Genomic DNA, 16,037 nt, shown 5'->3' on the forward strand with positions numbered 1-16,037 from the left:
GGCCATTTCCCCTTGCCCTGTAACCCACCTGTCACCAATGAGAAGAGACCAACCCCGCTCTCACTGCAATCACCTTTCAGGTATTTGAAGAGAGCAGTAAGGTCTCTAAAAATAATACAGAGATTAGAAATGACTGCTGTGAAATACCTTTTTAACCCTTGCATAAATGCACGTATTGACTGAATGTGACTGCAGTTTGAATGGCCCCACAAATTTATCAGCTTTGATGCTTTTTCATGAGATAGGATTCACTTTAGGCACCTCCAGAAAAAATCCTGCCATTGCCTCACATCTGTTCACAATACCATAATTACTTGTTCAACTTGAGTTGCAGATATTGGGAAACAGCCATATGAACTAAATAACATTGAAATAAAAAAGAAAGGAGCATCTTTGCTGAAGTGTCCTCAATACTCCTGTGACATCTTTTTCAAAGGCTTTCCATGAAAGGGCTTCATTGGTGTTTTTTTTCTGGGTTTTTGTTGTTGTTGTTTTCTGTTTTTGTTTAGAGTGGAGGTCAGAACTGTATTTAATGTCTTCTCTGCCGTTACGCTGTAGGACCATGTATTTGTGTTGATAAAAACTCGTGAATACCTGGCTATATTAGAAGTACTGTGTTAAAATCCTGTGGGCTGTGTGTAGGAAAAACTCATTGTAAAGATAAGAGGAGTTTTACCAGACTAAAAGCAGGAAGATGCAGCTCAGTTTGCATTTAAAACTCATCTGGGAGCAAGAGTCAGAAGCAAAATAAAATGCATGACAGAAATCTCTTTGCATAAACGAAACTTCAAAGTTAATGAATTATGTAACAAATTCTTAACTGTACACAAAAGTTTTAAATCTCAGTAGTAAAACACCATCTGCTCTTAATGTTTAATAAATTACTTCCCCATATCCTCATTTGTAAAGTATTATGGATGGAATATAATTTTCACAGTACTCAATGTTTTCTTGTTCCTAGCTTCATATTGTTCACTGGAATGTAAAATATGGCAAATTTGCTGAAGCTGTGAAGCATCCTGATGGTTTGGCTGTGGTAGGCATCTTCATGAAGGTTAGTTAAACTTCTTTATATTATTTGTGTTAGTATAGTATGTTCACTATGTTCCACTATGTGGAATCAGGAGTCCAAAACATAGAATGAAGCAGTGTTATTTTATACCCCATAAGCCCAGAACAAATCAGATGATGCTTCAGGTTCTTTATTTTCTGTATGTACAAAAACTGTACACCTACAGTAGAGTATGGCTGTCATTTGTCACTGTGATGACCCTACAGCAGCATGCTTGCCTCCATCATAGTGGCACCGCTGTGACTTGGACAGTGAAATGATCCGCATTATTGACCAAGTCGTATATATATGAATCTATAGTAAGACCAGTCTAATTAACAACCATTTTAATTTCCCTCCTATTGTTAAATGTCCAGAGCATTTCATATCAGCCAAGTTGTCTTCACAGCTCTTGAAGAAGGTGATTGTATCCCAACTGTGTGTACTCTGTCCCGGCCTTCTATTAGGAGGGTGGCCTTCTATGAAAAAATAGCAGCTCAAATTCAAAAATAAATCCACATGCTGTAAATTGAAATAACAATTTTATTTTGACCAGTGTCCTCAGCTGTCAACTGGCTTGATTTTTTAGAGAGACAATTGCAGTCATTTCTGCTTAATATTCTTGTTATGTAATGAACTGGTGCTATGAAAATGTGCTACAAAATGTCCTTGAGAATTCTAACAGAAAACTACAGTGTCACGAAACTGCTCCGTTAAGTTCTTTTCATGCTGTTTGTGTTACAGGTAGGGAATGCCAAACCTGAAATACAGAAAGTTGTTGATGCTCTGAACTCCATTCAAACCAAGGTAATATTCTGTGTTGAATGCCACCAGACAAAACCGTTTGGTCTAGAAAGTAGACTCTTCTTTCATGTCCACTCTGTGTATGAGAGTAAAACCATACCATCAGCACAAATGCTTCTGTAATCATTAAAGCCAAGGATGTTCAAAGTAAGTTAGGTGAGAGGGCAGGTAATTTGTATCTGTGACTACATCTATTTGTCTTTCAGCTGCATTGAAACCTGTAAGCTAAGAATCATCTTCCAGATAAGACATTTGATCAGGATAAAAACTGGGGAAAAAGTTAGCCTTCTGTATTTTAAATACTGTATAAATCATATATGGAAAATTAATATGCTGAATAATTGAAAACTAGAGATATTTATTTAGTAATTAAGTATCATCATAGTGGGTAAAGTCCTATGCCAACAAGATCCGTGGATGGAAAAGGTAAAGAATGAGACTTCCCTGTCAGCTTTGTCATCGGTCTCCATTTGACATAAATGGATGTTGCCATTTACTTCATTGGACAACAGGTCTCTCAGTTTCTGTATTCCCAGTGTGCACTGCATCTGAAATCTCACTGTTCCTTCAGGCAAGATCAAGTCATATCTGTAAAGGAAAAGTCCATAAATTCAATATTTGAAATGCTGAAACATCTTGATTGTCCTAACAAATAAGGAATATAGTGCTGAATGTATATAATGCCTGTACCATAAGAGGTACTAGCCCTATATGCCCAACTCAGTTTCTCCCTTCCTCCAAATATAGAGCTTCTGTAGAAGACTTCAGTATGACAAGCCCAGTGGTTGTATGTTGTCACTTCCTTGACAATAGTCTGCCTACTTTGTTTATTGCAGGGAAAACAAGCTTCATTCACAAACTTTGACCCTACTGGGCTGCTGCCTGCATGCAGAGACTATTGGACGTACCCTGGCTCCCTGACCACACCACCACTGCATGAATGTGTGATCTGGCACGTTCTGAAGGAACCCATCACTGTCAGCTCTGAGCAGGTAGCTCTCTGGGATAGTGCCAATTGTATTGATTGCTTTGATTCAGTCTTCCAAGCGATCCTTGAAACGGCTAATGTCGCATAGAAATATGAATCTGAAGTGGTTGCCTTTTTCTGGCAAGCTCTGCTTCTTCATGTGGAAGTGGAGGTTGATGTAAAATAAAAGATTGTCCTCCATTTGGATGAAGTCCAAGCAGTGTGAAGAGTTTTAAAAATTTAATCAAGTTGGAGCTGCTGTGTTGTTTAAAAAAAAAAAAAAGTAGAATGCGTGAGAAAACTACTTGCATGCATAGAAAAATGCTAGCATGTACTGTGAGCATCAACATGTTTGCTGCACATGCACAAGTCACCTATCTGTGTGTACTTGCCCTGAAAATAGCAGGTTTATCACATATCAGAAGAGTATTCATTCTGCATCTGCAGTAGTGTACTGTATATCTATGGCTGATTTGTTTATTTTTGAGATCTTAGAGCATTTCCAGGATATGCAGAACTTGCATTACAAGGACTGTTCATCACAGAACAGACTGGGAAATCCCATGCATAACTGTAACAATCCTAACTGCCTTGTTTGGAAGAGACAAAACTTGCAGATTCCAGAAGTCATTTGTCTAAGAAGAGTCCCATTTTCTGTTGGGCAGCTTGAGGAGGATGGAACCTTCCTAGTGGGAAGGAGTTCATTCAGACTAAATCAGTCCTGGCCCAAGGTTTCTGCACCATCCATTTATGAAATTACAAGGAGGCAAGATTTTATCTTGAAGTTTGCAACTGCGTGCTCAGAAGATATAAATAAATCTTGAGCCTATAAATCTAAACTAGTCCTGAAGGGCTTTAGTTTACCCTTCAAACTCTTAAATCCCTTTTATGTATGATGCCCATGCTAGAACCATACATACATATCTCTCTAGATCATTAGTGTTGGTGAAAGGTTTAGTTGCGCCTTGTGGTTTGGGGTGATGATGTGTAATTCAGATAGTCCTGTTGCAATGAGTATGCATTTGAGGATGGTTGTGCCTTTTCCCACAGATGTGCAAACTCCGTGGCCTTTGCTTCAGTGCTGAGAATGAGCCAGTGTGCCGCATGGTGGACAACTGGCGCCCATGCCAGCCTCTGAAGAGCAGGGAAGTCAGAGCTTCCTTCCAGTAACCTCAGCGATGAGTGTGTTAGAAACTGCTGTGTTTGTGAGGAACCCTTTTTGCTAAGCACAAATCAAACCTTTGCCATGTGTGCCCTGGCAACATCTTGTCTCCCGTATTCATTCTTTATTTCGCTCTGCATCTGAAATGCCAGCTAATGAAATGTGAAAGGCTCTTGGCCAAACAGGAAGGGGTTCTTAATGTGTGGAGCTGAGGGGAAGCCTGAGGGGGGGGGGCTGTGTGCATTTTGATGACTTGCTGCGACTGACATTTTGATATAACAAACAATATATTGGCTGTTTGGGAGAGCATATGGTGATAGCAAAACAAGCCATTCTAAGAAACCTCATCCACTGGTGTGATAGTACATATAACTAATGGTAACTTGAAGCTTTGTCAAAAGCACAGGAATACAAAATATAGGTATAGTATAGGAAAAAAAGTATATTGAGAAGGAAAAGTAAAATGAATACTGAGAATTAGACTTAGATATTAAGAAACTGACATGTAAATATTTTGAAGACCATTTTACATTTTTACCCATGCTGTCAACAACCTTCATTATGTCTTCATGGTAGTGTGTTGGATTTTTTTAATTAAAAATGTCCTAAATTAAGTGTTATCTTTTAAAATTGTTACCATAGAGTACAAAATATCTTTTCACTGAAATAATATATGCTCTAATTTAAGGGGGAAATAAAATTGTATTTTAGATAACTTCTCTAATAAATCTATACTTATATTTTTGCTTCCAAGTTGTTTAATTCAGGGAAAAAGTCACTAATCTGTTCACATCATTGCATACTAAACATTGTTAATAAACATTTAGTATATAAGGATTGAGTTTTAATGACACTGGAGATTAATGCAAAATGATACAATGTATTAGAAGAAAATTTCGTAAGTAGCTCTCTGCTAGACAGCAGAAGGAAGAATTAGTTGTGAGCGATCCTTGCAAATTGTCATTGAAGTTAATTGCATAATAAAAGATCCCCTTGCAAGAATTCTGAACAACATTCATCCTGTTGAACAAGCTTCTCCCAAACTGGTTGCATGAACGTTGCCCTTATGTGACAGCCCCAAAACAAAGTGCCTTATCTTTATGCAGAACATTTATGCAATCTGTTTCTCCGACAAGAACAAATCCTTTTAAGACTGTGTCTCCAGAGTTTGATATTTAGCCTCACTGCACCATATCATATGAATAATTTCAATAGAAGTTTTCAACAGAAAACTTGCAGAGCAGAGAATAGATTCCAGTAACACTACTGTCTGATTTCTTTGTCTGATTTCTTGTTTGTTGTGAACACATTCGTAATAGATACTTAAATATAAATCTGTTCTACACACAGGATCCAAGCAATACTGTAAGGGGTCTCTCCTTCCCAGGCTCCTCTGTGCTGGGAGGAAAGCCATTTTCAAATTTCTCATCTGTTTGAATTCTCTTACTAGGTTTTAGGACAATGCGTTGATGAGCTTTCTACTGCATCAGGAATCACTGTAACTTATAAAATGTCAGCTGGGTAGTCTAGATCCTGAAACACCTGGGATCTTGAAGTGAGATGACAATGAGGCCTTCTCAGATTGTGTCCACAAATCTTCAGAAAATTCTAGTAAATTTCCTCTATAAAATGCTTTCTAATTTAAAAACAAACAAAAATAATAAAACCAAAGATAACCTTTCTTCACCAAATGTTTTGTTCCAACTTCAGCTTTTCTGAATGGAGCTCTGGCAGTACTCCTCTCTTCCTACAACTGTGTTGAATAATTCAGGATTTTTTGTGTTGACTGACCTTTCTGACTGTCGCTCACAGTTCTGAGTACCATATTTACAGCCTTTAAAATTGCAGGGGATGTTACACCTCTAAAAATTAGAATTACAGATCCAACACATTCTGGTTTAAAGCTTCTGAAGCTTTAAGCTGGCAGGAAACATCTTACAGAATCACAGGGTGGCTGAGGTTGAAAGGAGCATCTGGAGGCCATCTGGTCCAACCACTGTTTGAGCACTCTCCACCTCTACAGATGGAGACTTAGAAGCTTATGACCCAGTTAGTTCAGAAAGCTCACTGAAATTGCAGCAAAGTGCTTGTTTGCTGTCATAAACATTATCTTTATTCCTGGAATTTTGCATGTGTGTTAGAACTTGCTTTCAAAGGTGGCAACTCTGCTCGCTGCATAACAACTGCATATTATGACACTCTCAAAATTAAAATGTGAGAGCTCCAGAGTGGAACCCATGCCTTGGCAACTGTGACATCCTAGCTATTAGGTAATAGGACTTTCTAAAAGGTAGTGTTCTCACCAGGCTAGTCAGTAACAAACAATGTGAACTTCTCCCTAAAGGCGAGGGTAAAAACTGGAAATGTCCATGAAGTTCTAACTACTGCTGCAATTTTTAAAAAATCATATTCCATACCCCAAAAATGAGACTGTGACTTGAATCAGCCCTCTCTTCCATCATTGACAGAGGACACTATGTTAGGATGTTACATATTTTTGCATTTTTTCATCCACTCCAATTTTTGCTCTCTTCCTATGGTCCATGAAGATCTCAGGTACATACTGGCTTACCAAAGGCAAAACTAAGGAAGGCTCTTCTCGATTTTGTGTCCAGGACAGTACCCTGGAGACAATAGGGCTAAAAATCCACCAGGAAGAGGTCCCTGTTGCTTATGCTGAGCAACTGAGGAAAAAGTGATTCTCATCATTTTTCTCTGATAATATTTAGTATGTGGTCCAATAACATAGGTATGTTCTAAGCATATGGTCAGCACCTGCAGGAGAAAAGAGATCAACCTCACTGAGTCCATCTGGAATGGACTTCAAGGAGTACAGTTAGCTGCTCAGAAGTGTCGAGATTCAAGTTGGAGCATGGAGAAGCACATCATTAGACATAATAGGTTTTTGTTGTTGGAAACAGGCAGCTCTACTATGTGGCCACTTGTGGAGATCAGGTTATCCCAGCCAACGGAGAGAATGAGCATCTACATTTAGAGTAACTGAACAAGATACCTAAAATAATCCACAGCGTGAATTTACAGCCCAGGAATGCTGTATAGTGTCTCTTCAGGTCAATGAGAGAGAGCTTTAAGCCTTATAACAGTCACTGTACCATTGGAGAGTCATGAGAAGCAGTACTGTGCAGCTTGCCCTGATATTTATGCAATGACAGCTTTTGTCAGATGTGGGTATAGGTAAATAGACTGCAGCTCAGCATCCACCCACACTATTAGCTATTATAGTGCTATGCATCAAGTGTTCCTGTCCCAGATGGAATTCCAGTATCAATGATTGGATACCTCCTAAATGATATGGTGTTATCTGCTTTTGACTTAATGTTTAAGTGAAAATTGGTAATCCTTGTCTCCATACAGTAACAGTTCACTGTGTTACATTCTTTCTGATAGGGGTTGGAATTCCCCAGATGGTGGGTTGTTTTGTTTTGTTTTGTTTTGTTGATTTTTTTTTTTTTTTTTCCAATACATAAAGCAAAGCAATAACAGCAATAACCATGATTTTCTTCAAAATCCTCCTGGAGTGGGCCTTCCTCTAGGACTCATAAGAAATTAACCTGAAGAGGTTATGTGGGGCAGAAGAAACTGTAGGTCAGGGGCATGTGTACACGGATGCCTGTGAAACAACTCAGTCACTTTACACAACTGACTGAGTTCAAGATGGGTACTGTTATAGGGAGTTACTGCTGCAAAAAAAAACCTTCTTCTTATAAAGCTTGTAAGGTAGCTTCTCTAGGCCAATGTGGTGGATCATGCACAAAGAATGAGACCACTGTAGTGGTTTTCTAAAGTGATCTGCAAGAAAATAGGCATGTATTGAGTGAAAGAATGGACAACTCAATTTCTGTAACTATCTATCATCATAGTGGATTGTGTTTGTCAGTCATATTTGTCACGTGATACCTTTGTATTACACCAAAAATCAGCTCACCAGGATAGGAATAGTAAGTGTGTTTTTTGAAGGAAAGTGAGGGTAGAAGGAGAGTCTGATTTGCATGAAAGCAACCAAATAGTTTTGAAAATGTGCTTCCATGTTTTCCCATTTGTTCTATTCAAATTTGTCATGCTTCAAGGTTGCTCCCTAAGTAATAAGTAACAGCAAAGACAACCAAAATCAGCTATATATTTATCATCTTGTTTTCATGAGCTTATTTACCTGGAATGTTGCCAATGCTTTATGTTTGCTGAGTATGAAGTACTTCTGTGTTGAACTAAGCAATGCAAGCTGGTGTTTGCAAGACACCTATGTGGTCCACCAGGGAACACTTTTCATTTCTCTTTTTTTTTTAAAGTGGATAATCTTTGAGAACTTCCCTCGAAAATCCTCTCAAAAATCTTCTCCAGCATAAGACAATGTGCGAGCTGCTCACAAGTTCACACTTTACATTTGGACTCTAGCTCAATGGGTAGAGTTTTCAAGGAAGACATATATGCTAAGGCCAACTCAGAGATGAAGAAAGTAATTCCTCTAGCATTCATTATCCATTTCCAGAATGATGAGTTGAATAAAATGAGTGTGACTGGCACCATCCAGCTCTTCCTGACCTTTATTTTTCCTTATTATTGACTTATATAAGGAAGTTATAATTAGGCTTTGGAACTGTTTTACAGCAGACTTAACAACCATTTGAACATAACAATCAGACCTATTAAAACTGGGAAATTGTTTATGGATCTACAATGAAAAGGAGACCACTTTTATCATAGACCAGAAGCTAATATTTTGTCCCATGTAGCTAATTGTGTTACAGTCAGGCAGGTAGCTCTGATTAAAGGGAAATTTACTTAGAAGAAAAAAAAAAAAAAAGGTTACATGTGTTGATTTGAAGCCATAAGATACCTCTTTGATGAAGGAAACAGGGAAGCATGTTCCATTGCAAACTGTTCATTTTGCACAGTTTGTGATCTTGTCTCGCACTTGTCTGCCAACCCCATGTGTTAGAACATTTTATGATTTCTCCACTGCTATTTCTAAGGGTTGGATGTGTCCTAAATTGACATGGGCGGGTAGACTTTGATTAGAGATGTTCTCTGGGAGATTAGATAATAATGCCCTGCATGGAGTCAGCAATATTTATAGAAGTCCAAAGAGTTTATAGAAGAATATCACTCACAAAATGACAGCTTTAGGATTTTCTAACCCAAAGAAAAACCCTGTAAGCTGTGCCAAGTCTAATATCACAGAAACAAGCAGTGATGAAAGTACAGGCAGTTGCATTATTGAAGAATTCCTGTGGACCCTCTAAGATCAGCCACTTCCCTCTTCCAGAACACAGCATCTCACAAAGGCAGAACCTGGTGGCAGTTGCTTACTCTGCGTGTTTGATATATTTGTAATCTATTTTTAACTACCTCCTTCTTTCAGCATAATGGCAGTGTGTTGAAGGGCGGCCATGCTGCTTTGATGCCACTGATGGTTTGCTCAAGCAGAGCTCAGTGCTAACGTGGTGTAGCGGTGCTGCTCATAATTCCAGAAGAGAGTCAGTTTCGATCAGCAAGACCATCATTGTGCTGCACCGTATTAAACAATACAAATATATCCTCAGGATATTTTGAAAAAGGCAGTAGACAAGCACTGTTTTCATAATATTGCACTGTGTGGGCATTGTGTATATGCATGACAAGAAGTGGTCTCTTCTCTTTTGAACTCACACCCTAAAACAAAGAAAGGCATGCAGGCAGTGTGTAAGAAACAGGTGGATACCTGGTGAAACAGGATATTAATATTTTCCTTGAAGGGCAGGTTTTAATGAGTCTTGCAACTTCAGTCATTATTCAAGGACATGGAAAACTTGCTGCATGACACTATCCACATTCTCTCAGTGAAGTCCCATAATCAAATTAAAAATAATTTGTGTGGGACTTGGTACCAACAGGGTCCTTGGATCAGGGATAACGATGATGGAAATAGGTAGCATGAAAGGTGGCTCTGAGAGGCATGACAAAGATGCCGAGACTGGCAGCTTTCGCAGAAAGCACAGATAGACTCTCTCTTGAATATTTCTTACAGACCATACCAGCTAAAGGCCAGGTCCAAAGGGTTAGCTGAGAGTAATGTGGGAAGAATCTACCTGTAGGACACACCAGTGGAAGAAGTGGGACAATAGACTAATCAAGGCTCCTCTTTGCTGCTCATGTGCCACCCCAAATGTGGAGGAAAATGGAGGCTAGTGGACTGTCCTTCCCCAGCAGGGAAGGACAGTGGCAGTGGAGTGTCCTTACCAAAGTGAAGTAGCAAGGATAGCCGAAGACCCTGTTTTTACAAAACTGTGTAGTATCAAAATACTTTTGTGGTTACGGAAAGTTGGGAAAGAACTTCCTCCTTAATCTCCCTAAATTACTCCTCAACAAAGTGATTTGAACTTGATACAGAAAGAACATAAGATAATTTAATGGGATGGTATGCATGATGCAATTTGGATGATGCATCTCTTCACCACTTTTTAAATTGTATTCTTTCAAAAAGGCACAATAAAGAATGATATACATTTCAAATGCCTCTCTTAAGAAATATATTCTTTGAATCCAAATCAAAATTGAAAGACATCTAAATACTTGCACTCATCATATATTTTGTTGGTTTAGATCCACTGATAAACATGCTCATAGAAGGAAAACAGATATTAAAGAAATCAGGAACAGCATTTTACAGTAAAAAAAATTGAAAATTGAAACTTGAAAGAAAAATCATCCTTACTCAGGATGTGTTTTTGGGAGAGATTTGAAAGGTCAGTATTTTGCAGATAAATGAGGGTGGTAAACATCTTTTCCTCCTACTCTCTGTAGAAGTGCATCAGACTCCAGACTCTCCTAACTACTCTGACTAGTAATAAAAGCCGTATCCAGACAGCATTTAGAAACCGAGGCATTTAAAATAATTTTAGAGACATACAAAAACTTTCAGTGAATGATAAAACTTATAAGATGCAGGAATCCTGGAACGAGCAAAATGTTCCTGGAGTGACTTCCCACGCATCATGCTCTGCTCTGCATATCCTAGTGTTCTCTGTCTCTGGAGAAGAACTCATCACTTTATCAAGGGATAAAGAACACATAGAGGAAGAAATATAGAAAAGCTGAAACCTCTGATATGATTTATCAGTGACAAATAATTCCATCCATTAATCAGAATTACGTTGCCTTGTCACACTCACTGCATGAGAAAGGCCTGAGGAGTAGAATTAGAGAATTGAATATATGAAGGTTTGGCTGCTTTTTTTCCTATGGATTTCAGTCTACAGAATTATTCAGAAGAGCAGTTGGAAGGAGATAGGGTGGAGGAATCACCTTTAGGAACTATAGGTTCACAGAATGCTCCCTAAAGACATGAACATGAAATGAGCACTGTATTGCTCCCATTGCCATAGCAGGTGCTTGGAGAGCTGTTTTCATGGCTTGAACTCCAGGTGCTTCCTTTAACTTTACAGCCACAGTAGTGGCTAAAGAGCAAGACAGCCATGAGTGGTGCTCCTGCTTTTCAAGGCTGCCAGTTCCCTGTAGAGTTAATAGAGAGGTCACCAATGAAGATATGGTTATCAGATGACAGCTGCATGGTTTCAACCTCTATACAAGAGCTTGGGCTTGCAAATATCTTCCAAACTCACAGTCTTAACAGGTAATGCAGTAGAACTAGCCTAGATGAAATCTCTCCATTCATTGATCCAGAGATCACAGAATCACAGAATTGTAGGGGTTGGAAGGGACCTCTAGAGATCATCGAGACCAACCCCCCTGCCAAAGCAGGTTCCCTACACCAGGTCGCACAGGTAGGCGTCCAGGCAAGACTTGAATATCTCCAGAGAAGGAGACTCCACAACCTCCCTGGCCAGCCTGTTCCAGATGGCTTCTGTCTGACAGGAGTGAGCTGGGACAGTGGGCTGTTCATGTTCTTAAGGATCCAGCTCTTGATTTATGTTGAATAAAGCTCTATTTCCATCGAGTTATCTAATCCTTGTCAAGCCCCCAGGTAAAAGGAAATGTCAGATCATTCCCACATGAAAATCCATTTTTATTTCTCAGAGGGTTTTCCAAGCACTGAGCAGCTAGCTTTAAGGAAGAGAAACTGTGAAAAATATTTGCCTTTCAGAAAGAAAAGCAACAAACAGGAAAAAATTCTAAGCTTATAGAACACTGAATTCATTTTCATTCTGAGGCATATTTATGTTTGTTAATAGTAACTCTGTATATAATAACAACATAGTGAATGAATGATTTTTTATTGGACTCTGGACCTCATGTCTATTTACCACAGTGTATCTGTCTATATGATAAATATCAGGCCCAACTCATGAGAAAGAAAAGCCCTTTTTCATTCTGTGTAATATACTTTCAGTAACATAAATCTTTGGAAAAGTGTTTATTTTTGTCATCCTGAGATCATTTGTTTTAGAAAGAATATGAAATCACACGAATCACAGAATTGTAGGGGTTGGAAAGGACCCAGAAGGATCATCAAGTCCAAGCCCTCTGCCAAAGCAGGTTCCCTACACCAGGTGAAATAAGAAATAAGAAACCAGTAAACAAATTATTGCTGGAAAATGAACTATCCACACAAGAGAAGAAAAATATGTTTTGTATTTAGTTAGTAGTTGCTTTATCTTTATCTTCAGTCCTTTGTACTTTGATGAAAACAGTACCTTCTGAAGTGTTCACTACTAATATTAGACAGGGAAATATCTAAAACTGGGTCATATGTCTGCTATAGCAAAAAATACCCTGCATTTCAGAAGCCACACTATTTCCTTTAGGAAAAAAAAAAAGAAAAAAAAGAAGAAAAAATAAAGAAGAAAAACCTTTATTAAAGGATATTCCAAGGACTCAAATGAAGCTAATTGCCCAAGAGGGATGGGGAACCAAGTAACGAGCAGTTCCATCACAGACAGTCATCACTCCTAGACATTGCCTTTCAGTGACTGAAGAGGCTAATGATGCTAGATTTTTAAGAAATTCCAGCCTGCAATCTTGATTAGGTAAGACAGCAAGTCTAATCTGCATTTAATGAATGATTCAGGAATGACTTTAAGAACATAAGTTTAAGGGAATGGGGCTTTGACAGAAATAGGTACCTGCTGTATGCACATTGTGTGACCTGGCTAATTATGGGTATTTGAAGAAGTTACTACACTTCTTTCATTCAGTTTCAAAACCCATTGTCTTCCTGTTCTGCCAAGTAAGAAAATCTGGTACTTTATTAAAACTTATGCTACCGTGTAAGCTGAGCCTAGAAAATAATGAGAGAAGAAGGAAAGTTATTTCTGCAGAGCACTTTAGACAAATATTTATGCCCCTCTGAGACATTAGTATGTGTTCTGAGTGATACCTGCCAACAAATAATATAATTTTGACCTACATTGGTCTGAACACCCCAGTTAAAGATAATGTACAAGTAAATGCAAAGACAGAAATCTAATCAAGCACAGAGATTTAGGAGATTTATTTATTTATTTATTTATTTTTAAATCTCTATAGTGTTTTCTCCTAAGACAGGGGAAAATACAGCTTCCTTTCAGGAGATGTTTTTAAATTGGAAATAATTTGTGAATATCAGTAGCATTGCAAAATATCATTAAGGGGAAAGAAAAGGATGTATACAACCAGCAGTGTCCCCATCAAAGTATCAGACCTTCTCACCCTTTTGATTTAGCAGGAAAAGTTGCTGAGACACATTTGAAGCTGAGGGTATGCCAAGATTCCAGTGGGGAAGAGAATTGTTTGTGAGGCAGGTAACTGTCACCCACACTTCTCAGGCCTTTCTCAACACCCTTTCTCCCTCTGCACCCACCTTTATGTCTCACACAGTAACTTCACTTGCCCAGCTCCCACAGCCTCCAACTGCTTATCTCCCTCTTCACCTAGGAGCCCAGTGCAGGGATCCAGTCCTACCATGTGCTCTCATTATGGAGTCCCATTTCATGTTTCCTATCTCGGGAACACTGTGTCTGGGATAAGCTGGATGCTGTGAAACAGCAATGATAGTGTGTGCAACAAGTTACCGCCAGCGTGATGAAGAAGCAACCTAGAGAAGAGCAGCCCAGGGATGGCAACTTGCTCTTGTGTCAAGGTTTGGGCACTGGTGCCCCTGTCTGTTTTGCTGTGTTTTTCTGCGTAACCAAGTTTCTTTAGTGTGGACAGCACTGTGGAAAATGTCAAAGCATTTGTAATAGCTAACTTATTATCTGCCTCTAACAATGGAGGAAATAAAAGCAAACACAGAAATAAAAGTTATTTTCAAAGACATGCACTATACAGTCAGAAATAAAACCTGTGGGTCACACATTAACTATGAGATTATTCTGACATTGCAGGAGTCAGAAATGAGACACTGATTGCAAGAGCAACGGAGAGGTGCCTGAGAGAATGAAGGCTCTCAGCCCTTTGAAACAGTGACGAGAACCTGGGTTGGAGCCAGGCAGTAGCAGTGCTCACGCAGCCTCCGCTCACACAGCCAGCTTGGCAGTACAGAGCTTCTCTCCTGCCTGTTCGGTATACACCACCAGTTTTGAGAAGACTCTGACTCAAGATCTGTGCAGTCTTGAAAGGTTGAAAATATCCGTAACAGCTTCAGTTCTTGCATGGCATTTTAAGACGTAAGCAAAACCTGCGGCAACAAGCCCAGGCTGGATATGCAGAGTTGTCAAAAGTAGCACACTGTGCAGCATTTCTATTATAAATCCTTGGTTCCAAGGGACTGAAATTCAACTGTAATTAATCACTGCAGGATAAAGCTAGGAAAGAGAGCATTCTGGACAAGAAAGTATTTTTTTCTCTCAGTAAATCTGGAAGTATGGAATGTGTACATGAGACACCAAAGAGATTACTCCTGGTCTTTGAGATTATTTCATTTTCCAGGTTAGTAAAAATAGATTTAACAACAAAACCTGGAACACAGCGGAGATTTGATGCAATGGAATTTCACCAAATAAAATGCTATGGCGAAAGTACAGTCTGTCTACCTTCTTCCCAGATCTCCATCAAGGATCCTTTATGTAGTTCTTCCCTCAGTTACGAGTCCTGTGGGATTATTTTGCACATAGAATCTGGGCTGTTTCTCATGACCATAAACTGCAGCAGTGCCACAAATTTCCTTCACAGAGAGCCATTTGTAGTGCTCCATGACTTAGGGCTTTAAGACAGGAGGTGAGAAATGCACACAACTTAAAGCCCATCTTATGACTGTAGCTTTGTGCCTGCTCTGACTCCCACTGATGTCCTGGTAGGAGTTGTGCTGTCACGGATGTCTGTCAACATTTTATCAGTCTTTTTCCACCTACCTCTGGTCATATATGAATCTTATATCCAGACCACCTAATTAAGACTCTTCCTAAATCCGCAGTGGCTGAAAGAAAAAACAGTTAGTTCAAATTTATTTTCCATGGAGGTGACAGTTAAACCCATTCCCAACATTGGGACTAGGCTACAGGAATAGTTTTACCTGAGTTTTCAATCATAGTGTTTTTGGATAGAAAAATACTTTTGAAAAGTTCACTGATGGAAATAGCCACAAGACAAATGCAGTCCAGATGGTGTAAACACAGGAAACATTTGGTCTGTTGTATGGCACATAATCAGCTACTGTGGAAGATGACAGTCAGCTTTGTGATTAATTCCAGCAAGGAAAGGCTAACCCTAGAGCTGAAGCAGCCATGACCTCTGGAAAGTGGCATATGCTATGGATAGCACCAAGTGTGACCATGCACCAGCAAGGCTTTCTCACAGTTTATGTGCTTTTTTTTTTTTCATAAAAGATGGAGTGTTGTAGATCGTGTTAATTATTCCCCTTCTTGGTAAAACTCAAGATTTTTGTTTCAAGAGATTCACAACTCCCAATGAAAACTAAGTCCATTCAAACAGAGTGTGTTGTTTTAGGTGGGACTCTTTGTTAGTGTCAATCCAAACATTTTTTTATACTAAAATATTTCACTTGTTCATCTATAAAACTATACTGAAGAAGAACTGGAATTTATAAGCTTGAAAGAATATTTCAGAGCATCTTGCCTTTTTTTTTCTTTCAATTCAGTGTACCACATCTCTGCTTCACT

At 39.0% G+C, this 16,037-nt stretch overlaps 1 protein-coding gene across 1 annotated transcript; it reads left to right on the forward strand.

Annotated features, from left to right (window-relative positions):
* The first annotated feature begins 937 nt into the window (after positions 1–937).
* On the forward strand, positions 938–4,724 carry LOC100539753 (carbonic anhydrase 2). Its single transcript, XM_010709086.3, has 4 exons — positions 938–1,054; positions 1,796–1,858; positions 2,692–2,847; positions 3,873–4,724. Exons 1-4 carry the CDS (start codon positions 1,049–1,051, stop codon positions 3,990–3,992), a joined length of 345 nt encoding a protein of 114 aa, XP_010707388.1. The 5' UTR covers positions 938–1,048; the 3' UTR covers positions 3,993–4,724.
* The last annotated feature ends 11,313 nt before the right edge of the window (positions 4,725–16,037 follow it).

The sequence above is a fragment of the Meleagris gallopavo genome, chromosome 3 (genome assembly GCF_000146605.3).
Source record: "Meleagris gallopavo isolate NT-WF06-2002-E0010 breed Aviagen turkey brand Nicholas breeding stock chromosome 3, Turkey_5.1, whole genome shotgun sequence".
Taxonomy (NCBI): Eukaryota; Metazoa; Chordata; class Aves; order Galliformes; family Phasianidae; genus Meleagris; species Meleagris gallopavo.